Below are 24,318 nucleotides of genomic sequence, written 5' to 3' on the forward strand. Positions count from 1 at the left end.
GCAGTGTGCTGCTGTGGCTAAGAATAAGGGCTCTGGAGCTGGATGACCTCACTTCACATCCTGCAGTGACCACTTCCTGGCCTACTTACTGAACTTCTTTCTGCCTCCATGTCTTCATAGGGTTATTGTGGGTATTAAGGGAGGTAATCATGTAGCATGGTTAGAAGAGGGCCTGGTCTACCCAACTGCTCAGTACATGTTAGATTGTTAGTCATTTTTATTTGAGAGAGGCAATATAGTGTTCAGAGTAATTCGTAAACCAGAAAGGCAGGGCATATGTCCTCACTCTGTCATTTATCTGCTACATGACTTAAGACTTGGTGCCTCAGCTCCTCCATATGTAAAACGAGGAGGAAAATAGTACCTACCTCATAGGGTTGTCAGGAGGATGAAACAAATTAATACATATAAAGTGCTCAGTGGACATTTGTTTTTTTTGGTAATGTGCTTGTTTAGCACGCACAGTCCCTGGTGCAGTTCTTTTTTTTTTTTTTTTGAGACGAAGTCTCACTTTGTTGCCCAGGCTGGAGTGCAGTGGCATGATCTTGGCTCACTGCAACCTCCACCTCCGGGTTCAAGTGATTCTCCTGCCTCAGCCTCCCTAGTAGCTGGGATTACAGGCACGTGCCACTACACACGGCTAATTTTTGTATTTTTAGTGGAGATGGGGTTTCACCACATTGGCCAGGCTGGCCTTGAACTCCTGACCTCAGGTGATCTGCCCACCTTGCCTTCCCAAAGTGCTGGGATTACAGGCATGAGCCACTGCTCCCGGCCCCTGGTGCAGTTCTGATACACCTTACAACTAATACAGCCTTGCTGCACTGTTTATCTCACTGTTAGGGACAGGATCCTATTATTTAGCCTCTGACTCATTTGTGTTTAACTAAGAAGATGATTTAGATTTCTTGAACAGGGGACTAGCTGTCAGGTCGATCCTGAGACAGTTGTGAGCAGCAAAGCCCTTCACTGAGTTGGGCCAATCTCTGTCCCATATGGACATTCCTGAAGTTAGCGGAAAACAAAGGGCCTTTCACTCCTCATATTTCATTATCCAAAGTCCTCTCCATAAGTCTTACACCGCAGTAATGAGCATGTCTGGCTTTTTTGTAGCAGCAATGTTTCCTTTTCTGTTCTTTTCTGGGAAGACTCTATCAACATCCTCCAGATAAGGATTAGAAGCATCTCATGTTCTTTCCTCCCTAACTGTTCCCTTGGTATATGTCTCCAACATATTACATTCTCTTCCCTTTGTACAATGGGAACAAGCAGACTCTTAAAACACACCAACTGTGTTCTGAGTAAAGCAGACAACAGGATTCACTGTCAAGGGAGGAATAGGAGAAGCATTATTTTCACCTCTCAGTCCTTGGCCTTGTAAAATACAAACGTGTCTCACATGGAAATGTGAACCTGATCCATTTTAATCCTTACTTATAACCCTGCTAGTTTGAATAGTGTTCCTGCAAACCATGACAGTGTGACCCCTAGAGCCGAATTTGTCTATAATAGGACATTTGCTTATAGTTTAATTGACTAAATTCATTTTAACAAGCAAAAAGTTGACAGTGCAGAGGAGAAAGACTTTTGAATAGTGTGACCATTCCACTCAGTCCTGCGCAGTGAGCATGTGGTTCTGTTTGACTCCATCTGATTTCCACCTTAGCACCATTGAGCATGTTGTACCTTTCGGGGATAGCCTGGTTTATGCAGACACTGCTTGCGGTACTTTTATTTTAACACACAAGAAGCAGGTGGAGCAGAGTTAAGTTTTGAGGGGTAAGACAGACTTAATTTGCTAGAACCTTGGCCCTTTCTCTCAAGAACCCAGTTGATTTTATATCCTCCAAATGAATTGCCCCCAAAAAACCAGTTTGAGATCTAAATTACTGAAACAGGATGGTTTTCTTCTTCCTGGCTCAATGAATGAGTGCTAATTTTGGAAATCCCCTGGGTTTATTGTAACCATAGAGAATATGACACACTGGGAAAGTTGGGAACAACTCTGTCCGTTAGCCAGATTTCAGCTGGCCCAGGGCCGGCTGGAGATGCTGCTGCTTCAGTGCAGCTTGTGGGGGTCAGCTCTACGTTTCTGTGATAAGGCTGCTCAGAGCCATGCTTTGTCTTGCCCATTGCTGCCTATTGAGGAATATTGAAACCAGATCACAGAACCCATTTTCCCTTCCCTCTGCCAGAAAATACATTTGCTTTTCTTGTGGAGACCCATCCAGAGACATTTTTCCTTATATTCTTTTATATTTGGGAAAGGCTGAAAAGTACAGGTAGTTACATTTCTTTTTTATTATAAGGTAATATAAAATTGTAGTCCAAATGTTTTTTAAATGAAAGTAACCCATTACAAGCATTTCGGTCATCATTGCTACTCTCCAAAGATCCCTGTGAATTTGAAGGCCCACTCTTGGGTTCAGAATAACCTTGGTGGTCTCCAGGACTAAGTAGCCCTATAGTATGCTGGCCTTCCCTAGGACAGCATGGGTGGTGGCAGGTGGAATTAGAGACCATGGAGTGGTCTGAAGCAACTTCGGCTTCATGGAAGGAAGAATGGAGTGTTTGTCTTGCCAACTCCAAATAACCATGCACTAGGATGTCCCCAAAGCAGTATTTCGACACCCCAGAATCTTAGAGTTTTGGATATCTAGAACATTGTGGCCTTTGGTCTTACATGAAGCTTCAGCTAAAGGATGCCCTGGTATAAAGCAAACTTAGTATGAATTTAAGCCACAAAGTAGCACATCTAGTGCCTTTCTCTCTGTATCATTTGGTTAGAACAAAAGATAAAGGAAACAAACTAATAGTTTTATCACTTCGAATGGCTACTCAAATATAAAAAAACAGAATTAGTATTTTTTTTTGTAAGGGAAGATCCTCTTTAACATGGCATAATTTGAAAATTAAAATGCTTGGTTTAGTAATTTTTAAGTTTGTAGTATTGCATCAGAAAACAAGTCATAAATGCATTTTATTTTTTTGAGACGGAGTCTTGCTCTGTTGCCTAGGCTAGAGTGCAGTGGTAGAATCACGACTCACTATAGCCTCGACCTCCTGAGGCTCAAGCGATCCTCCTGCCTCAGCCTCCTGATGAGTAGCTGGGACTACAGGCATGTGCCACTATGCTCAGTTAGTGTGTGTGTGTGTGTGTGTGTGTGTGTGTGTGTGTGTGTGTTTTATAGAGACAGGGTTTTGCCATGTTGCCCAGACTGGTCTTACTCCTAGGTTCAAGTGATCCTCCCACTTCAGCCTCCCAAAGTGCTGGGATTACAGGCGTGAGCCACTGTGCCCAGCCCATAAATGCATTTATTAATAATATTTTTGAAAGTGCTTAGCATAATGTTTGGGATATATAGTTAGGTTTCTTAGGCTTTTAATAAATAAGTTTTTTTAAGTTTTCTCTAACTGAAGGTTTTGTTTCATCCAGATAGCATATAGTGTAGTTTGTGCATAGCACTGCAAAAAAATCTTATTAGTCTTTTAAAAATCGTTTAGTTTCATTTTTGCTTTCTATTATATCCACTGACTAAACGCTCTCTAGGAATCTAATGCTATACACCTTAAAGCAGAGAGACAGAATTCTCTGGTATTTCTTCAAACCACTACATAAATTAATTGGTCAAATTGATTGAGTACAAAGCCTCATTCACCCAATACTTTCCATATAAATATTTTGTTTTACCCTTTACTTGAGTTTAGATATGACTAGAGACCTGGCCTAGTAAAATTAAATATTTTTTCATTTATTCTACTCTTTTAAACATTTCTGAGGATATTCATATTTCTTTCTTAAGAATCAGACTCATTCACTAAGACCTTATCAAACCTATTTATCAATATTTTCCCCAAAGAAATTAAACCTTCAGTGTTGTGAATTCTATCGTCCCTGTGTAGTTCTGATTTGGTTATTTTTCTTCGCTCCCTGAGACACCTCCTTGGCTCCAACTCTCCACGTAACTATTGTTATTGGAAGCCGTAGTCTATTTTCATTTCTTTTCACACTCATACATATTCACTCAACCCTGAGGCTGACTCAGAAAGAGTTTGGGTCACTCTTTTTTTCCGGCCATTTGTTGGCCTGCTGATCGTTCATTCGGTTTGCAAACCTGGAGCATGTACCTTGTGCCACACTTTGCGCTCACTCAAGGCCTCAGAGATGAATAAGGGAGCTTGGAGTCTAATCCACTTAGCCACTGCTTAGGTGTACAGTTTCTTGTATGGCACATGGCACAGTCTGTCATGGTTTGAGTGTTAAGAAGAAGAATCAAGCAGTGGTTGCACAGATGTCTTGTTCCCTCTTTCTCGGTGATAGTGATGCCTCTTGGGGCCCCATTTCACAGAGTGGCTATCTGGTCATTCTGACCTCATCCGAAGTGTTTATCTCTATCAGATGATCTGTCCTCAGATCTCACTGCTGCATATTCTGGTGCCTTACCTAAGTCTTTATCACCAAGAGAAAAGCTTCCATATCGGACCCAACCCAGCCTTTAGATGCTGCTCTGACAATAGCAAAAAGGGCACAAGGAGTGAGATCGCATGGGCAGGAGTCTGGGTGAGGAATGCCATCTCAGTTGAAGAGGGAGCTCATGGGAGGTTAAAGCCATGAGGATTGGGTGGAAGAAGACATAACTTCTTTGGGAGGCCAAGGAGGGTAGATCTCTTGAGCCTGGGAGTTTGAGACCAGCCTGGCCAACATGCTGAAACCCTGACACTACTAAAAAAAAAAATACATATATATAAATACATAAAAATTAGCTGGGCGTGGTGGTGCATGCCTGTAATCCCAGCTACTCAGAACGCTGAGGCACGAGAATGGCTTGAACCAGGGAGGCAGAGGTTGGAGTGAGCTGAGATTGCACCACTGCACTCCAGACTGGGTGACAGAGCAAGACTGTCTCAAAAAAAAAAAAAAAAAAGGCATAACTTCCTCAGAAGTCTCAAATCTGTGGGCCACAGACTGTATTTATCACACAAGTATGTTTTGTTTGTGCTACACAGAATTTTTTTTAACTTAATTGTCAATGCTTTAAAAATTAGGGAATTTCACATAAAACACAGGTTTCCAATTTCTTTGGAAAAATCAGGTATTTGGTAGGATATGTCAAATGTGACTGTTACAGGTTTGTGGTCTAAGTGACTGGAATGATAGAGTTGCCATTTCCTGAAGTAGGAAAGAACATGGGGGAAGCAAGTTCGTAGGGGTAGGGATTGGTCAGAAATGAATGGAATGTATTAGATGTATGAAGTCTGAGGTGCATATTAGCATCCTAGTGAAAGTATGAAATAGCTAAGTAGAGATAAAAGTCAGGAGCTCCAGAGAGAAGTCTGGAACATATGAGAGTTGTCAGCATATAAATGATACTTATAGTCACGAGACAAGATGATGTAGCCAAGGGAGTGATTATCAGTAGAAGAGTCCTGAGGATTGACCCAATGGCAGGAAGACAATAGGGACAAGAGAATAGAAGAATAGGAACAAGAGACAGCAAGGCAAGTGGGAACTCAGGGAAGTGTGGTATTGCAGAAGCCGAGCAAGGAAAATGTTTCAAGGAGGGAGGAGTGATCTGTGTCTGTGTCAGATGCTCACAGATATGAGGTCAGATACAAGACAACTGAGAATTGGCACTGGATTTGGAATGTGGAGGTTCCTGGTGACTTTGGCAAGAGGACGTCTGGTGGAGTGGTGGGGGAGAAAGCCTGACAAGTGGGTCCAGGAGACTGAAGGAGGAGAATTGGAGGCAGTGAATGTAGACAGCTCTTCTGAGGCATCTGCTCTAATGGGGTGGCAGCTGGATGGGAATGTAGGTTCGAGAGAGGGTGGTGGTGATTGTTGTGTAAAGATAGATGTCACCACAGCATGTTTTTGTATTGATAGGAATGATGTTGGGGGTGAGGACAATGCAGAAAACTGTGGGGAGATGCTGGAGTGATGTCCTTGGATAGGTGAAAGGGGATGGCACCTAGAACACAAGTGGAGAGACTGGCTTCAGATAAGAGCCAGGACAGGCCGGGCGCGGTGGCTCACGCCTGTAATCCCAGCACTTTGAGAGGCCGCGGCAGGCAGATCACGAGGTCAGGAGATCGAGACCATCCTGGCTAACAGTGAAACCCCGTCTCTACTAAAAATACAAAAAAATTAGCTGGGTGTGGTGGCGGGCGCCTGTTGTCCCAGCTACTCAGGAGGCTGAGGCAGGAGAATGGCATGAACCCAGGAGGTGGAGCTTTCAGTGAGCCGAGATCACGCCACTGCACTCCAGCCTGGGTGACAGAGCAAGACTCCATCTCAAAAAAAAAAACAAAGAAAAAAGAAAAAGAGCCAGGACAGTTTATCCTTGGTAACATGAAGGATGGCAAAGTGTATGGGCACAGACGCTTGTAGGCAGGTGTTATGTTTTGGCTGAATGAATGAATGAGCAATCAGCCAATAGAGGCTAAGAATGACATGCTGCCTCCAGGGGAGTCTCCCTAGTGGCCTGGTGTTGTAAGTCCTTCCCTGACCTGGTCTGTGAAGAGAGGCCAGCCTAGAAGATAATGTTGTTGACTAGGTCCTAGTGTAGGTTATTAAAGTCTGGGTTCGAGTGCTGACATTGTTCTGATTTCCAGGGTATTATTGGGAGGATTAGTTTGCAAGGCAAAGAAATTGGGTGGGTGTCTGGTCAGTTGTTTGCTGGGGGTAGCAGCTATCTTCTAGTGATGGGATATGCACCCTTTGTGTTCCTCAGGCCCCACCTCAGCAAGTCCATTCCTCCTCTCCATGATCAGGCCCACTCCTTGATTACTTGGGTTTGTGACTCCTAACTTAGATTGTGAGTGCGTGAGAGAGGAGAGGTGTGCAGTTGGTTGTGGGAGAAGGGCTTGTGTGTGGCTCTGCCCATGTGGGCAAGTGAGTCTGAGAAGATGCATGAGTGAGTCGCAATATAATAGAGAACATGAGCCACAGAAGTGGGCAAGAGGATGCTTGACACTGCTGCCACGATTCCCAGAGAAGTGTCGCACAAGCAGTGCCGTCTTTCTCGATAACTGACTGAACAACGCACGTAAAGAGCTTAGTGAGGACTAAAATCGCTCGTGTGTGTGCTGTCATAAACCAGTTCCTTTTCTGTTCTAAACAGTTCTGTAGTCTCATCCACATGTTACTGGCTGTTTCTCAACTACTAAACTAGTCATGAAAATTCTATCTGATCTTTTGGTAACATCAGGTCACAGGGATAATTTTAACGGCTCACATAAGCAGTATTATTGCTGGCTTGTGTTCAAACTATGTCTTGTGATCTGGACGACCCTTTTGAGATTCTATCAAGTTAAAATTAGAACATTTATTTTAAGAGATGTATGCAAGCTGAGACAAATCCCCATTACTGGGTCAGAATGAATGGCTCTCAGTAATGTAGAGACAATTGTGACATGTACCCAACCTTTTTTTTTTTTTTAAAATTCCTGGCTAGTAGTTTAGTGGTAAGTCAGGGAGTGAGTCAGTGAATCTTATGGTTATCCTTACTTTGGGTTGAGGTCAGTTCAACGCTATCTTCTGACATCAACATTTCCCCTTATTCATTGGTGAAGTATTTTGCTTTTCTTTCTTTCTTTCTTTTATTTAGTTTTTTTTTTTTTTTTTTTTTTTTGGAGACACAGTCTCGCTCTGTCGCCCATGCTGGAGTGCAGTGGTGTGATCTTGGCTCACGGCAACCTCCGCCTCCTCCCAGGTTCAAGTAATTCTCCTGCATCAGCCTCCCAAGTAGCTGGGACTACAGGCACACGCCACCATGCCCAGCTAGTTTTTTTTTTTGTATTTTAGTAGAGACAGGGTTTCACTGTGTTGCCCACGCTGGTCTTGCACTCCTGAACTCAGGCAATTCTCCCGCCTCGGCCTCCCAAAGTGCTAGGATTACAGGTGTGAGCCACCACGCCCAGCCTCTATTTTGTTTTTAGCCATGCAGTGTAAATTCTGACTAATAACTGCTTGTTGCATTTGGTGGGAGAGAGAAAACACTAGAAGAATATTCTGGGTTAGCCTTTTAAGTGTTCCCCTAAATTTGCATGTAGGTTAACTTAAGAAGTAGTTTCTCCTTTTACTTATGACGTTTGCCCTTACTTCATTTTGGTATGGTAATTCTCGATTTTCATAAATGACTAAAGGGTAAATTGATTATGATAGAAAATGATCTTTTAAAGACATTTCTCAGAGAACATAATTGAGACATAAAAATAACTACTTGAAATTAATATCTAGATTGAAACTCTAGATATGAAAACAGACTAGTGTTCAAGACCTGTTGCTCATTCTTTTTGTGTATGATGTGTCTTATGAAAGCTTATAGAGCAAGCCCTTCAGGTTTCTTTGCTGTGTAAATAACTGTTTAGTTGTACAGTTAGAGCATAATGGGAGTTAAAAGGACTCCTGAACCTTCATATAAGGTGGCCATTGTTGGGTCCAGGCAGAGATCCCTCATATCAAGCCAAGTGCTGCCCTAGATGAGTTCTAGGAACATTCTTGTGGTATGACTGCCTTACACAAAGTTGCAAAATCTGGCTTCACTTCTCTCTCACCCCACTTAGCAGCTGCCTTATTTCTGACTTTTCTGCCCTCTTCCCACCCCCAAAGGGCTCTTGGGCTGGTCTAAACCTTCCGTGTTCAGTGACTTATCCAGGCCTGCTCTTCTCATAAAAAGCTGGTCCTCTGAACCCTCTGACCATTCACTACCACTATCCATTTCCAGAGATAGTAGGTGTGTAACAGTTTGATTAAAGTAGTGTCAGGCCGGGCACGTAATGTCAGGCCCACACCTGTAATCCCAGCACTTTGGGAGGCAGAGGCAGGTGGATGGCTTGAATAGCCTGGGCAACATGGTGAAACCTCGTCTCTACAAAAAATAAAAATAAAATAAAAATACGAAAACTAGCCAGTCATAGTGGCCTGTGCCTGTAGTCCCAGCTACTTGGGAGGCTGAGGTGGGAGAATTGCTTGCACGTCAGAGGTTGAGGTGCAGTGAGCTGAGATTGTACCACTAGACTCCAGCCTGAGTGAGAGAGTGAGACACTGTCTTAAAAAAAAAAAAAAAAAAAAAAGAGAAAGTAATGTCAATACCTAATGCATCTAAAAGCATTTCCATTCCTTACTGGACAGAAACAGGACTGAGCATACCTATGATATCTGAATCCTTTGCGTGATTTCTGTATGCCCCAGAATCTTTCTTACCTCCTCGCTCATGCTTCTCTGTGCCTTCACACTTCTGAGTCTGTTTCAAGTTTGCCACTCAGTAAACTGGCCCCAACTAATTTGTAAAGAAACCTACTCACATCCTAACACTTTGTGATTTGTTTCATTGCAATGTGGGTAGCTGTTGGGAGGCTACATCACTGTGCAGTACTGCCCTCCACAGTCCTGCTCACCTCCCCTGTCTCTCCCCCACTCACCCTCTGTCTTGCTGGCACCCAAGGGATTTCTTGCCTTAGGGCAGAAAAAGCAGTCTCACCCACATTTAGGACTCCTTAAGATCCCAGTTTCTACTTTAAACAGTCTTACCAAGGGATTTCTTAAAATGAAAACTGCCCTGTCTATGAAAGGACTATCCAGTGGATACAGTTTTTTCACTTTGTTAGGGTAGAATAGGTAAAGAAGGTAATTTGAGGAAGGAGGATACTTCCCCTGACCACAGGGAGTAACAGATTTAGAATTAAAGAGATACTCAGGGATTCATGAAGGTAGAGATCAGTGCCTGAGTCACAGTGAAATGCAGGGTGTGGATTGTTTCCAAATGGTGTTCTTGTTGACATTCAAGAGGAAGGCCACAGACCATATGGAGAGGTATTTAACCAGCATGGAGCTGGTATCCAGGAGGGCTGCAGAATCCTCTTGAACCAGTCCTGTGGTGGTCCAGAGCCATGCTGGGATACGGACAGAGCCAGAGGCTCAGGTGTATATTCTTGCCTGCAGCAGAGGGCAGTCTGTGTGCAGGTGGATTGGACCATTGTGCCCTTCCTCTGCATGAGCTCTGACACCCAAATCCAGAGACAGGAGCTGGGGAGGCCCTTAGACAATGTCCAGCACAGTCTACTTGTGGGTCACCTGCTGATCTTAAGCACCACCCATTTCTTGTTATTCTTCCGTTTTTTCCTTAACCTCTGTTGCAAACTGCATCCTTCTGAAAAGTCGTTCTTCAGTCTTCTTGAATGCTAAGTTGCTTACTTCATAATATGCTTTCCTATTGGTTACTTTCTGTTGCTGGGACCTTAACTATACTTGGGGGATTGCCAGGATTCTTAGGCATACCTTTTTCACTTTCAAATTAATTGTCCATAGGCAGGAGTTAATCCATAAATTAACAAATGTCACTCTCAGACAATACCCTTATAATTCTGGGAATGTCTTACAATAGCAGCCTAGTCATGGCTAAGAGCCTTGGCTCTGCAGCCAGACTGCCTGGATGGAATCCCAGCCTTGTCACTCACCAGCCATGGAATCCTGGAGAAGTTATTTAACTTCTTCATGCCTTGGTTTCCTCACATTGTCATTTTGGAGATTAACTGAGTAAACCAAGCAAACACTAACCAATGCCTGCGACATATGAATACTTTATATTCTTATTATGAGCTCTTATTATTACTACTGCTTAGTCATTAGTGAACTGTCAAGAGAGCAGGTTAGAAAAGAATAGTTTACACTATATTCATGTTTTAACTTATTTTAATTAGTATTACTATCATGTTATGACTATGTATGACATTTATATTAAGTCTAGGCAAATCATGGGCGGAAGCTTAGCAGTTAAAACAAGAGGATCAAACAGTTTAATACAAGAGGATCTAAGTAGGTGCTGTGGCTCCAGGCTGGGAAGTTGAGTCAGGAGGGGTGGGTGTCCGAGGAGGTGGAAGGAATATCTCATTCTTATGTGCTCTGTTTCGGTTTTAGGCTTATGGGTTTGTATTGCTAGGATGGGGCAGTGCCTTCCCTCCACTCTGCAACACAGGTGTCAGACCTCTGTGGTGGGTTCCCCCGTCCTCATTAGAACATTTGTTGAAGGCAGTCATCTGACTCTTTCCCATGCATTGTCCTTGCCCCCACTTCCTGCACAAACCACCTCTGAAAATCTCACCTGCATTCATTACTTTGGAATTTCAGTAGCCCTTAATGTCAGTACTGCCCTGATAGCCCCAACTTGTCACCTTGCTTATTTTTATGCAGATGACCCATCTTCCTGTTTGAACAAAAGCCTTTTGGGGCCACACACTGAGCATAGTGCCATATGCATAACAGTTGTTATTTAATCGATAGCTTTATCTGTGCACAAATTTGGGCATTATGATTTTTATCCTCTTAAGGATTAAATAGAGCAAGAGTGTTGTGTGTGTTACATATACTTACGTGTATAAAATAAAGAGTAAGCTTGGGGATATCAAATATCCTCTTCATTTATCAGGAGAAACAAACCATGGAATGATCAATTAACCTTAAGAGGAAGGAGCTTTACAAATAGGCTGTATTTTTCTTGCATGCTTTTTGGAGCAGCAGCAGCATGGTAGGATGGTAAGTGCTCGTGCCTTAGAGATAAAACCATGTCAAACCCCATCTCTGTCACTTAATAGTTGTGTGACCTTGGGCATCTCACTTCAGTCTCTCACAGCCTCAATTAACACATTAGTAAAATTTACCTTGTAGAAATATTATTATTCCCCATCATGTCCTTAAAGAATTTGGTCTCCAAATATAGTAAACTCTGATGATAGCTTTTTAACCGGTTCCTAACTTTTTTTTTTTTTAATAAACTTTAGGGGATAGGAAAGGTTACACGAGTTTGTATTATTTTGAACGGTATATCATGCTCAAATATCTTGGTTGCCTGTAATATAAATCTACTGAAATCTAACACTTGAGCCCAGTACCTGAGGTTCTGTCCCATTTTACTTTTCTTTCCCTACTCAAAGCCTCCTCTCTGGCTCTAACAGAGGATACCTGGTCTAGCACACAGGTGCTCACCTGATACCTGCCATTGCCTGTCTGGAATTCCCTACATTATCATCAGCTACCCAGATCACTGCTGTATAAGCTTGAAGTCACATCCCACTATCTTAGCACCTCTGCTCCCATTGAAGCTGGATAGTGCCCTTCCTGCTGTGAATTCCTGAGCACCCACTGTTCCTATTTTTGCTTTGACACTTGTTACATTCACGTTTGGTTTTTGTTTTTATATACATAGATTTCCTGCCAGCTAGAACAGGACTACGCTTTACTCCTACTTTTTTAAAGATATTCTTTATTGTGAAATGGAGCATATGTACAAAAGAATACATATTTTAAAATGTGCATTGTTTAAAAATACCACCCAAGTTAAGACATAGAACACAACCAGTGCCTTAGAACCTCTTTTCGTCCCTTCCCAATCATAGCTTCGCCTTTCCCCCAGAGGTAACCAGCATCGTGAAATTTATATTGATTATAGTTTTCTGATCTTTAAACAGTACCTTTTTTCTTGTTTTGCCTTTTTTTTTTTTTTTTTTTTTTTGAGATGGAGTCTCACTGTCACCAGGCTGGAGTGCAGTGGCGCAATCTCGGCTCACTGCAACCTACGACTCCCTGGTTCAAGGGATTCTCCTGCCTCAGCCTCCTGAGTAGCTGTGATTACAGGCACGTGCCACCATACCCAGCTAATTTTTGTATTATTAGTAGAGACAGGGTTTCACCATGTTGGCCAGGATGGTCTCCATCTCCTGACCTCGTGATTTGCCTGCCTCAGCCTCCCAAAGTGCTGGGATGACAGGTGTGAGCCACCGTACCCGGCCTGTTTTGACTTTATGTAAGTGGAATCATATATATGTAATTGTTTGACCCGTTGCCTTTTTCAACAGAAATGTTTTAAAAATTCATCTTTTTGCTGCATGATGTGTATAGCTATTATAGTTCATTCATTTTAGATTGTATTCCATGCTGTGAATATAGCAGAACTTTTCCTTTAAAAAAGATGGTTATATAACTATAAAATCTCAGTCGTATTCAACAATAAGCAAATATTTCTTACATATATGTTGGTGGGTTGGCTAGGACAGCTCTGATGATCTCAGCAGGGTTTGGAGCTAGGCTACAGGTTTGGTCCAGATCTGTTCCATGTTTCTTTTTTCTGGAAACAGCAAGCACCCAGGGCATATTCTGCTGGCAGAAGTTGTAACTTCTCAGAGGGTGAACAGAAATAAGCAATGCTTCTGTAAGGCACAATGTCACTTCTGCTTATATTGCGTTAGTCAAGCCAAGCCATAGGACATGTCCAACATCAGGTGGGAAAGTGTCCTCCCCCTGAGGAGGCTGGGAGTAATGTATACTTGCTGAGCAGAAATCTAATACAGACATTTGGGTTGTTTCCAGTTTTTGACTATTTCAGATAGTGCTGGTGCTGCTGTGAACATTTTGATTATATCTCTTGTTGCACATACACAAGCATTTCTTTAGGGTATATGCTTAGGAGCTGAGCTGCTGGGTTGTACAGCATGAGCATTTTTAACTTTACTAGGTAATACCAGATACTTTCCAAGTGGTGTGCCTGTTCTGTCCACAATGGATTGGTGCTTCAGTGTTGCACTGAACCGATGCTACATTCACATTTTTTGTATGTATTTAACACACAAGTGAATAAGTACTTTTAAAAGTATCTGTCTCACAGTGTCACAGTGAACTCAGTTTGATTTTGAACCTTTACTGCAGGATGGAAAGTACACTGTTAAAGCCACAGAATAGGGAGGCCAAGGCAGGAGAAATCACTTCAGGGCCAGGAGTTCAAGACCAGGTTGGACAACATAGCAAGACCCTGGCTCTACAAAAAAATATTAAACATTAGCTAGGTATGGTGGCCTGTGCTACTCAGGAGGCTAAGGGTGGGAAGTTAGAGGCTGTAGTGAACTGTCATGCTACTGCACTCCAGCCTGGGTGACAGAGTGAGACACTGTCTCTTAAAAAAAAAAGAAAGCTATAGAAAAGTGCTGTTAAGTGCTGCTTATTTTTTTGTCAGTACTCAGAATCCACTAACTGTTTCAACTTGCGTTCACTTGGCAGGTTTGGTGCAAGTGCCAAAGTTGTGCATTTCCTGGGACGAATCAAACCATGGAATTATACTTATGATCCCAAAACAAAAAGTGTCAAAAGTGAGGCCCATGATCCCAACATGACTCATCCAGAGTTTCTCATCCTGTGGTGGAACATCTTTACCACCAACGTTTTACCTCTGCTTCAACAATTTGGCCTTGTCAAAGACACCTGCTCATATGTAAATGTGGTAGGTTCTGTTTCTTTTCTTCAGATCATTTAATGCTGCTTTTTAAAAAAATCATTGTATCAATAGAGATGTGGAATATTTAGCAGCATTTTAAATAAAGAGATAAATAAAATTTTGTGGAAAGAAAACAATAACCATCTTAGGAGAAACATTACCAGCAAGAAGTAGCAGAAATAAACTGTGTGGCAGATTTCTTTGGATCTGAGAACACAGTTATTTAGAATTTTCTGTATATACCCATATATTTTAACTTTAGAATTCTTAGCCCATTCTCCTCTGAAAAGATTTTGAGATTATTCCTAAAGTAGTGGTCTATAAAAACAACACCCCATTGAATGTTTTAGGAACTGCAAACATTTAGATGTATCTACTTTATATTTGCCATCTGCTTAGAAGAATGTGTTTTCAGTGAAAATCACAATATGAACATACAGTAAATACTTCTATAGGATTGTTTTTATTTCCTATGTTTGTACTCCTATGATTACTATAGGATCTTGAAAAAGAAATATCTTTGTAGGAGGGAGATGACATGTTAACATTTATAACAACCCTCTTTAGCATCTTTTCTGACTTTAAAGGTCTTCTCTGAGGTTTGTTCTTATGAAAGAATTGGAAGAGGATGAGGAATGAAACTGTTACATATTCAGATATAAATAAGAGAACAGAATGGTGGTGAATTATAATCAGATAATCAGCTAATCACCTGGCTGTGAGATTATAATATTATAAGAGATTATTCTCTTTTCTGTGGTATAGATTTTAGCCATTTCACTTACTAGCATTTACTAAGATATAGAAAGGAGAAAGGGAGAAAAACTAACACTTGCATTCTTACTCCGAGTTCTTTATATGGATCATGACATAATATTTGTACAGCAGTGGTCCCCAACCTTTTTGGCACTAGACACTGGTTTTGTGGAAGACAATTTTTCCATGGACCAGTATGGGGGATGGTTTCAGGATAAAACTGTTCCACCTCAGATCATCAGGCATTAGATTTTCATAAGGAGCACACAACCTAGATCCTTTGCATGCACAGTTCACAATAGAGTTCACGCTTCTATGAGAATCTAACCACCTCTGATCTGACAAGAGGCAGAGCTCAGGTGGTAATTCTTACTCGCCTGCCACTCACCTTGTGCTGTGCGGCCTGGTTCCTAACAGGCCATGGACCACTGCTGGTCCGTGGCCTGGGGGTTGGGGACCCCTGTCATACAGTACTTAAAACCACCTGGCACATAGTAAATGCTTAATGAAAGTTAGCTATTCTTATTTAACCCTTAAAACCACTATATTAAGTACTATTAGTAAGTATTGTTAAGTATATTAAGTATTATATCTCCTTTTATAGGTAAATTAACCGAGGCTTCAAGAAGTTATATAACTTGTCTTAGTTATGTAATAGACTAGTCAAGTAGCAGAATGGGCCTCAAACGCAGGTCTGAAGAGACTTATCCTTATGAAAATTTGAGATGGACTATGCTTAAAAGTAGCCATCTACAGCCCAGAATTAAGATAGTACCTTATATGGCAGGTGAAGGGAGAGTTACACTTTAAATGCTAAACTATTTTAAGTTATGTCCAGTATATTTGGCTTGACCTCAGGGGCCTCTCTTTTAGGGTATAAATTCACAGCCCCCATATTGTGAACAGAGAGGACTCTGGAAATGCCTCTGTATCATTACTGTTGCCAAGTGCAAGGCAAAGGCAGGACTAATCCAATGGAAGGACTTCCTTATGTTGCCTCAGCTATAATGCAGTCCTATACCCAAACATCTTAAAGTTCCACTGTATTTAAATACATACCTATATGCTTACGTATATACGTAATTATGAACCAAGGAAAGGTGAAGATGGGAATTGAAAGTTGTTCAAAACTAAGCAAATTAACAGAAGCTACAAGAACAGATGCTACTTGGTAATCCAAATGAAAGCTTAAACAAGCAGAGAAGTTTGGTACCTAGTCTCAAACCAGTTTAACTTTCCTTCTTATAATGGGATAACTGAGTATGTGTTGTGGCTCTCTAGTTAGATTCTTTCTGAAATGTAGCCTGTTGGGTATCATTTTGTTTAAGTTCTCAACCTTTCAGAGCCCACACAGATTGAGAATTTATCTTGAGACTTGTGTTCCCTTGCCCATCCATCTTACACTTTCTAATGAACTGTTTGCAGCTTTCAGACTTGGTCTATACACTGGCTTTCTCTTGTGGCTTCTGTAGAAAGGTATGCAGAACTTAAAGATTAACCCTAATTACTTTGTTCTCCCAATGTTTTCACTGAGTCAAGAAGTCTTCATTTCGTTAGGAAAAAATCATATAATCTATATTTTTGTGTCTTTTTTGTTTGTTTCATGTAATACTTTTCAGTTTTTGCTACTTTGCATGATGATTCATCCTGGCTTTTCTGTCTTCAATTTATTGCATTCTTTAAAACAGTTTGATTTTCAGCTCTCATAGAGTCAATTATGCTTTCCTTTCTAGGAAGATGTCTCAGGAGCCCTATCACATCTGTCCCTTGGGGAGATCCCAGCTATGGCACAGCCGTTTGTATCCTCGGAAGAACGGAAGGAACGATGGGAACAGGGCCAGGCTGATTATATGGGAGCAGATTCCTTTGACAACATCAAGAGGAAACTTGACACTTACCTCCAGTAGAAACACTGCATTTTTCTGTGAACACATCCACTTCACAAGCCTTGTTTCTGATACTTAGTATCTACAGCTGGGTTGAGAAAAGTCTGTTACAGTTGCTAGAGGTTTTCATTAAAACTTATCAGATGAGAGGCTTTTTTAGGATAAGAGGTGAGAACTGGGCAAAAGTTGTGAAGCAGCAATTCTGTTATATGGACGGTGTTCTGCTTTTTAATCCTATTTAGCTTGTTTCAGAAATTCTCACTTTTGTTGACTGCCAACATACAAAGTAAGGGAAACTCAAGATATTAAGATGGCTGTATCAGTTCTTAAAATCTGCAGAGCCTTGTTCAAAATCAGTCACTTCCTTCAGAAGCAGACATGGCATCTGTTCCTTGCTTGTTTGTTGGTTGTGCCTACCTTTCACGAGACCTGAATTTTAGAATTGCCCAGTGCTGCCAGAGTGAGTGATTGTAATTCTCCTTTCAGGTAAAGATAGGCTATCTCAACACTGCAGAGTGATTCATAAACATATCAACCAATAGCATTAATCCATTTTATTTCCTGTTCTTAGTGTCTGAAGATGCTCACCAGTTTTCTGTGTACAGTAAGGCAGCATGCTAAAATGCTTTTGTTCAGTTCTGTATATTTGAAAATAGCAGTGTGTTCTCTGATGGTTACCTGCAGTGGCACCCTGTACAAAAAATAAAAGACTTATTGCTGTATCTTGGTTGTTTAATTAAGGAATCTCACCATACACCCTTGAACAAATCTATTAGGGAATTTTTCATAATTTTTGGAATTTGTCATAGTTTTAAAAAAGTGTAAAGCTTGACATTGGGATATATGCTTTAAAAACTGGTATCTATGATTTCAATCTAATTGTTTTTCTGTGATGGTGATGGATCTGACAGATCAGAACAAACTGAGATCAAACTTACATAGTGTCATCCACACTGCACGTCTCTATTAAGTGGGTATTTAGCTATTTAGAATATTTTAACCTTAAAGTCATTCCTAACTGTCAGAATCAATACTGGGTCCAGTCCCTACTAGTATTTTATCTATGATTTAAAATGATTGATAGAATGGAAAAGCGTATTTATTAAATTTATAGATCATTCTAGGTTGTAAGAGATGGCAAGCTAAAGAAGGGTAGGATCCAAGATGACCTTTTAAAACTAAAATGAGTGGTCAGAAATGATTCTATGGAAGAAAACAGGACAGTTAACCATGACAGGAAGAAACTTTAGAGGTTTGATTGGGCAAAAGCTGCAAAGCTTTTGTGACTTAGCCTTCAAAGTCACCCTCCTTATTCATATTGATGTGAATTAATATACAAGCATATAGACAGCTTAAGTCAAGAATGGTTGGGGCCACCTTGAAGGCTGTTACCATAGGAGCTCAATAAGAACCTGAGGATTTACCTAGAATTATAAAATATTAAATGATAAATGACTTCTGAAACTAGCTATTTGGACTGGTGAAGAATGAGTCGCTATTGATCTTCAAGTACAATGAAGCATTTACCAAAGATTTATTTAAGTGCCTCCATGTGTCAGATGCTGTGGTACAAAGACTTCTCAAAATTTTAGCTAGTCAGAGGTCTTTCTGGCTTCCGAGTCCCTGGTTAAGATTAACAGAAACACAGTCTTCAGATATAAAATGTCTTATTTTTGTGGCCATTCAGTTGCATTCAACGTTAATTTTTTCTATTTACTACCGTTCATTCTCTATTTTTTACACAGTAGCATAACAAAGCTCTAAGGTGAAAAAGCTGACATAGTTTTAAATTTTTTTTTTTTTTTTTTTTTTTCTTGAGGCAGAGTCTTGCTCTGTCACCAGGCTGGAGTGCAGTGGTGCAGTCTCGGCTCACTGCAACCTCTGCCTCCTGGATTCAAGAGATTCTCCTACCTCAGCCTCCTGAGTAGCTGGGACTACAGGCACGCACCACCACGCCCAGCTAAATTTTGTATTTTTAGTAGAGGCAGGGTTTCACCATGTTGCCAGGATGGTCTCAATCTCTTGACCCCATGATCCACCGGCCTTGGCCTCCCAAAGTGCTGGGATTACAGGCGTGAGCCACTGCACCCAGCAAATTTTTAAATTTCAAATAAGTATTTAGTGAAGGCTATTAACTTTTGGAATCAGAAAGAATGACAAGCTTACCATAAGACATAGCATATAATGCTGTCAAGTTATTTGGCTAGAAAATCACTGAACTAAACATTCTTTTCCTTCTATGATCTATGTCTTAAGGTGAAGTATTAACTTTTCCATGTAAAGCTATACAAATATTGGAAAATCTTTTCTAGGGAGTCCAGAATACTAAGGGTTACTTAGTAAAATGTATAAAAAGGCAACAGTAACTCAAATTACAAGATTTATATTTGCAGAGGTGATCCATATATACTTATCCCCTTGCAGTGGCAGGTATGACCTTTGGTTGTAAGACAAACTTGCCCACAACAGAGGTCAAATCCATGCCTTTGGAGATTAGCTCCATGGTGGATGGAGCTATGGTTTATGCATAAAGTAAATGTTTACCTTAATTCTCCTTATACCCATATTGTCCTGCTGTATAACGCATTTTGCAGGTATTTTGAAGTTAATGTGTTAAAAACTTGAGGTTAAACATTTGAGTTCTTGTTAAGAGCCAAACATCAAATGTGCCCTTATATTTTTAATGAATCTCATCCAAATGCTAATGCATAAACCTTGACAAGTAGTATAAATAAAACAAGAAAAAAATACAGCAATGTCTTTGCCATTCCCCAAAACAAAGCACACACTGCCGAAGATAATTTCATTAGTACTCACTGGTAACAAACTACATAGGGTTAGTCTGTATTTCCAATTCTAGAGCTGTAATTTTAAGGACAAAATGTACAATGATTAAGAGTGCTATCTGTGTATATATAGGTATTATCACAACTCCTTTTTTTCTTCCAGATGAAGAAATTAATTGGGACCAATGTTTTTAGATCAAGGCATTTTAAATAAGCACTCTTGATTTCTGAACAAGAATTTCAACCAGTTAAATTGAGCAAAATAAAGTTAGGATATGAGGACATTATTCTGTTACAGTAATCTTCATGTATTCTCAAAAAAATGTAACACTTGCATAGAAATGTCACAATTTGAAGGATTTTATTTGAAGATAAAGTCAAAATTATGGCACCGAGGAAGGTAATAAACATTTGAAAATTTTTATTGATTTTTAAATTTAAAATCCAGTTTTAACCACAAAATTGTTTGAATCACAAATGGTAATACAATGTCTTCAATATTTTTCTAAAGTTATTTTTCTATATAATAATAAGACAACAGCATAGCATATAGGAAGTTTTCATTCCAGTGGCTTTTTTATATATTTATCCTTCTTAGGAAGGACAAATTAAATTTTTTAAATTAAACTTTTAAAATATAACAACATCTAACAGAACTGTACAAAACAAAGAGACATTTTTTAAACAACTTGCCAAACTGACTTATGAGTGTGTTTTAAAAACAACTTTGTAAATGTCTGGGCAAAGAAGCAAGCTGTCCTCCCTTTACCTTCATAGTGAGTTTGTAAGGCTTTGTCTTTGTAAGCAGAAAGAGTAGACTGTGTTGTTTTTTGCCAAAAACTGTTTATACTTAATCTCACTGAAGTATTGCTATATGGAGAACCCATACTCTGATCAACTTGATTTTTTGTGTGTAATGCTTGATGTACCAGGTAACTTCCCTACTGCTCCTAATGCTAGCGGGCTAATCCCACATTATTATTCCACTATCATCCCTGCAGAAAGGTCTTGGTTTTGATGAAAATCAGCCCTTTCCTTACCTGCTACTGCCTCAAAAAGGGACCAGGAAGATTCTAGCTGGCTAATTCACTGTTCCCTTTGAGCAAGAAAACAGGGCACAGGGAGAAAAGGACTTAGCTGGTGAGAGATTTGACATATACCTTCAATGTGTGCCCTATAACACAACATTGTCTCCGATCTCATCTTTCTATCAAATGACTTCCAACACTCTAAGTCTCAGGTATTCTTAAATCTGTATCATCAAACATGAAGCTTCTCTTGTTAGAGTAATTATTCTTACTTTGGATTAAAGTTTCCCTTTGAAATAAAACCACCTACCTAATCTGACTGCTAAATTTCTAGCTTCTTTGTTTTAAATATGCTCAGGAGTCAACCCAAATTCTGCAGCAAGTAAGTTTGCTTATTAACAAAAAAGTAAAAAGAAAAGAAAAGAAAAAAGATGACTAATTCTATAGATAGCTGTAAGGATGAATTACTCAAGTTCAAAATCAAATTCTGATTCTAAACACATAACAATTGTTTACATTCAGGATTAAGATGTCTTTAAGAGTTGAAACGACTTTGGAGATCATCCAGCCCAACTTCCATCCAGATATCACGCCTCTCACATATAGTAGTCTTCTGAATTATAAAAATTTATAAAGTTACTTCCAAAAAAAGCTACATTAATAAAAATTATCTATTTATAGAAATATCTATTTAGCAGTTCCATAATTTAAAATATTCAAATCAAATTGGGTAGGACTGGTTTGCCTCTCACTCCCACAGACTATATTTATACCTCAGACACAGCAAGTTACATTTAAACAATGAGTGTAGTACTACTTAACTAAAATGGAAAAAATAGTACTCTTAACATAATCCCTAATTTTTTCATGAACATAAAACTCCAAGTCATTTATGTGAACTATATCTCAATGTAGCTGTAGGAAAAATAAAAACCTGTGCTAACCTGGACTTTGGTCTCATTTAAGATTTGGTTCTGGAATGCAAATATGGTTTTTGAAAGCCCAATAAAATTAATTCTTGTATAGTCTGTATATATTGTTTACAAGGACTACAAACACTGCATCACAAATCGGAGGCTTTGGTAAATAACTAAGTGTCCAACATAGAAAATAACTATTTGGTCAAAAGTATAAAAGGTCTGACCTTATTTGAAATACGAAAAAGCTGAGTACTTGGAAGATATGTGAAAATACTCAGCATAGATACTATGAAAAGCTGAATAACAAAGTAACCTTTTTTCTCAAATTATTTCAGGCCACAGTATATAACGGAACTTATTGCTATTTGAAGTTTCATTAAAAATAGGTTCGTATATAGAAGAAATTGTGTCAGTAATACCTCTTCACTAATATAAAATATGCCCCTTTTAGAAGACGTGTTCTCTAGATCTCATTTCTAAAACTCTGTATTTTTCTCATTTCTAAAACTTAAGTATCCAATCAAACTGACCTTACTAAAATCCCACAAATTATAAATCAATTAATGTTCTGATTTCATTAATTTTGGCTTGTTTCATTTCGTCAGCATTTGGTTTTTTAGTTCCAAAGGCTCCTGCTGCAAGTTCTCTCTTTTTGTTTTGTATTTTCAGCATATTTTCTTCAACAGAGTCCTTTACAATGAACTTTAAAAAGAAAAAAAAAGTTAAATAGTTTTTAAGGCATAGTATTTAAAATCTTTATTAAAAAAACTAAATGAAAGATTTGCCTAATGGCAAAAACCGCAATTACTTTTGCACCAAACTATAATAACTATTTAATAGAACTGAGCTTTGCTTTCCTTACCCAATATGGTTTTCTTATATAAAGAATATGGCTGTACGAATAGAAGTTACAGATCACAAGATAAGCAAAGCAATAAAGAAAAAAAAAGCAAACTATATAGGCAACTCTGGCAAAATGACTTCAGCACTGTATTAAAAAGGCCATTCCGGCCAGGCACGGTGGCTCACGCCTGTAATCCCAGCAGTTTGGGAGGCCGAGGCGGGCAGATCACGAGGTCAGGAGATCGAGACCATCCTGGCTAACACGGTGAAACGCCATCTCTACTAAAAAATAGAAAAAGTTAGCCGGGCATGGTGGTGGGCGCCTGTAGTCCCAGCTACTCGGGAGGCTGAGGCAGGAGAATGGTGTGAACCCAGGAGGCGGAGCTTGCAGTAAGCCGACACTGCGCCACTGCACTCCAGCCTGGGTGACAGAGTGACGTCTCAAAAAAAAAAAAAAAAAAAAAGCTATTCCCAGAAATTCAAGAATGAATCTTTAGTATAATTCACAACACTAACAAAGAGAAAAATAAAACGTGATCATCTCATTCCTGATAAAAACTTGATTTTAAAATACCCTAACTAGGAATGAATGTCTCAACCTTACATATTTAATGTGAAACAATAAAAGTATTCTACAACAAAACAGAAACAAGTCAAGAATGGTCACTATCTGCTACTATTTAACATTGTTTAAGAAGACCCAATTACTGCAATAACTAAAGCTATATAATAAAATTTTACTGAAATACATATAAGATCTACATAAATGGAGAAGGGATACTATGTTCCTGTATGGAAACATTCGTTATTTATAAAGAAAGATAGTTCTCGAAAGTAATAATAAATTCAATAAATCTCAAACAAGATATCTTAAATTGGATTTTTTAACCAAAATCTGAAGTTCAATTCAAGAGTAATAATAACCACCAATACAATTTTCAAAAAGGGTAATCAGAACATTTTACCCTATCAGGTATCAAAACTTACTTTAGGAAACCATAGTTGTTATAAGAGTAATACTGCCCTAAGAAAAGGAAAAGAGATCAATGGAACAGAATAGTCTAGAAAAAGACCCAAGTAATATATATAAATTAGTTTATGATGAAAGTGACATTTCATACTAGTAGGGAAAAAGTTGGAATTTTCAAAGAAAAAAATGATGTGACAGAACAAATCGTTCTTCATCTGATAAAATAATAAGCTTAGACTCATGTCACAAATCATAAAACAAAAAATAAAACCTTCCAAAAGAACCAGAAGTAAATACAGAATAGTTGAAAAAATGTGAAAATAAAGCCTTCTGTCCTAGGTAAGACCTTAAAACCTAGAACGTATAAAAAAGGCTGACGTTTTAAATCATAAAAATTTTAAAGCTTTTTCATGACCAAAAAACTGCAGTTTAAAGACAAGGAAGAGTATGGGATAAACCATTTTCAACATACATAAACAAAAGATTTCAAGTCAGACTGTATCAGGGAGTCCTTTATACTATAAAACTATTTGTACCATAACTATGAGAACTGGACAGAAGATATAAATAATTCACAGAAAAAATGTTAATAAACAAGATATGTGAAATATACTCAAGGTTTTAGGTAAATGCAAATTAGAACAGCACTTTTTTGGCCACAGAAGCATAAATTAACAATTTTCATATAAATCCTATTTTGAAACCAACTCGATAGTTGATAAAAATTCTAAATCCAGAATTCTAGTTTTCTTAACTTATCCCAAAGAATTACTTGCATCTATGTGAAAAGATTTCTATATAATAATGCTCATTATGGCACTGTTTTTATTAGCAAAAAAACTTAATGGGTTAAATACATTATGATATA

At 39.2% G+C, this 24,318-nt stretch overlaps 2 protein-coding genes across 10 annotated transcripts in view; one reads left to right on the forward strand and one right to left on the reverse strand.

Annotated features, from left to right (window-relative positions):
- GYG1 (glycogenin 1) overlaps positions 1–17,625 on the forward strand; it is a 36,226-nt gene extending 18,601 nt beyond the window's left edge. Inside the window, exons 6-8 of one of the 3 annotated variants that reach the window (XM_004037821.4) lie at positions 14,048–14,267; positions 16,443–16,493; positions 16,751–17,625. In XM_004037821.4, coding sequence (XP_004037869.2) covers positions 14,048–14,267; positions 16,443–16,493; positions 16,751–16,924 — 445 coding nt within the window. In that variant the 3' untranslated portion in view covers positions 16,925–17,625. The remainder of the gene's footprint in view (positions 1–14,047; positions 14,268–16,442; positions 16,494–16,750) is intronic. The other 2 variants (XM_004037820.4, XM_063704290.1) reach the window with 2 other exon arrangements.
- A 2,470-nt stretch (positions 17,626–20,095) lies between these two features.
- The window catches only part of HLTF (helicase like transcription factor), a 56,433-nt gene continuing 52,210 nt past the window's right edge, over positions 20,096–24,318 (reverse strand). For 4 of the 7 annotated variants that reach the window (XM_019024555.3, XM_055383459.2, XM_055383460.2 and 1 more), the window contains exons 25-26: positions 22,168–22,339; positions 20,096–21,330 (exon numbers count right to left, since the gene is read on the reverse strand). In XM_019024555.3, the coding sequence (XP_018880100.3) occupies positions 22,187–22,339 (153 nt within the window). In that variant the 3' untranslated portion in view covers positions 20,096–21,330; positions 22,168–22,186. Of the gene's footprint in view, positions 22,340–24,318 lie in introns of all 7 variants that reach the window. The other 3 variants (XM_055383457.2, XM_019024557.3, XM_019024551.3) reach the window with 1 other exon arrangement.

The sequence above is a fragment of the Gorilla gorilla genome, chromosome 2 (genome assembly GCF_029281585.2).
Source record: "Gorilla gorilla gorilla isolate KB3781 chromosome 2, NHGRI_mGorGor1-v2.1_pri, whole genome shotgun sequence".
Taxonomy (NCBI): domain Eukaryota; kingdom Metazoa; phylum Chordata; class Mammalia; order Primates; family Hominidae; genus Gorilla; species Gorilla gorilla.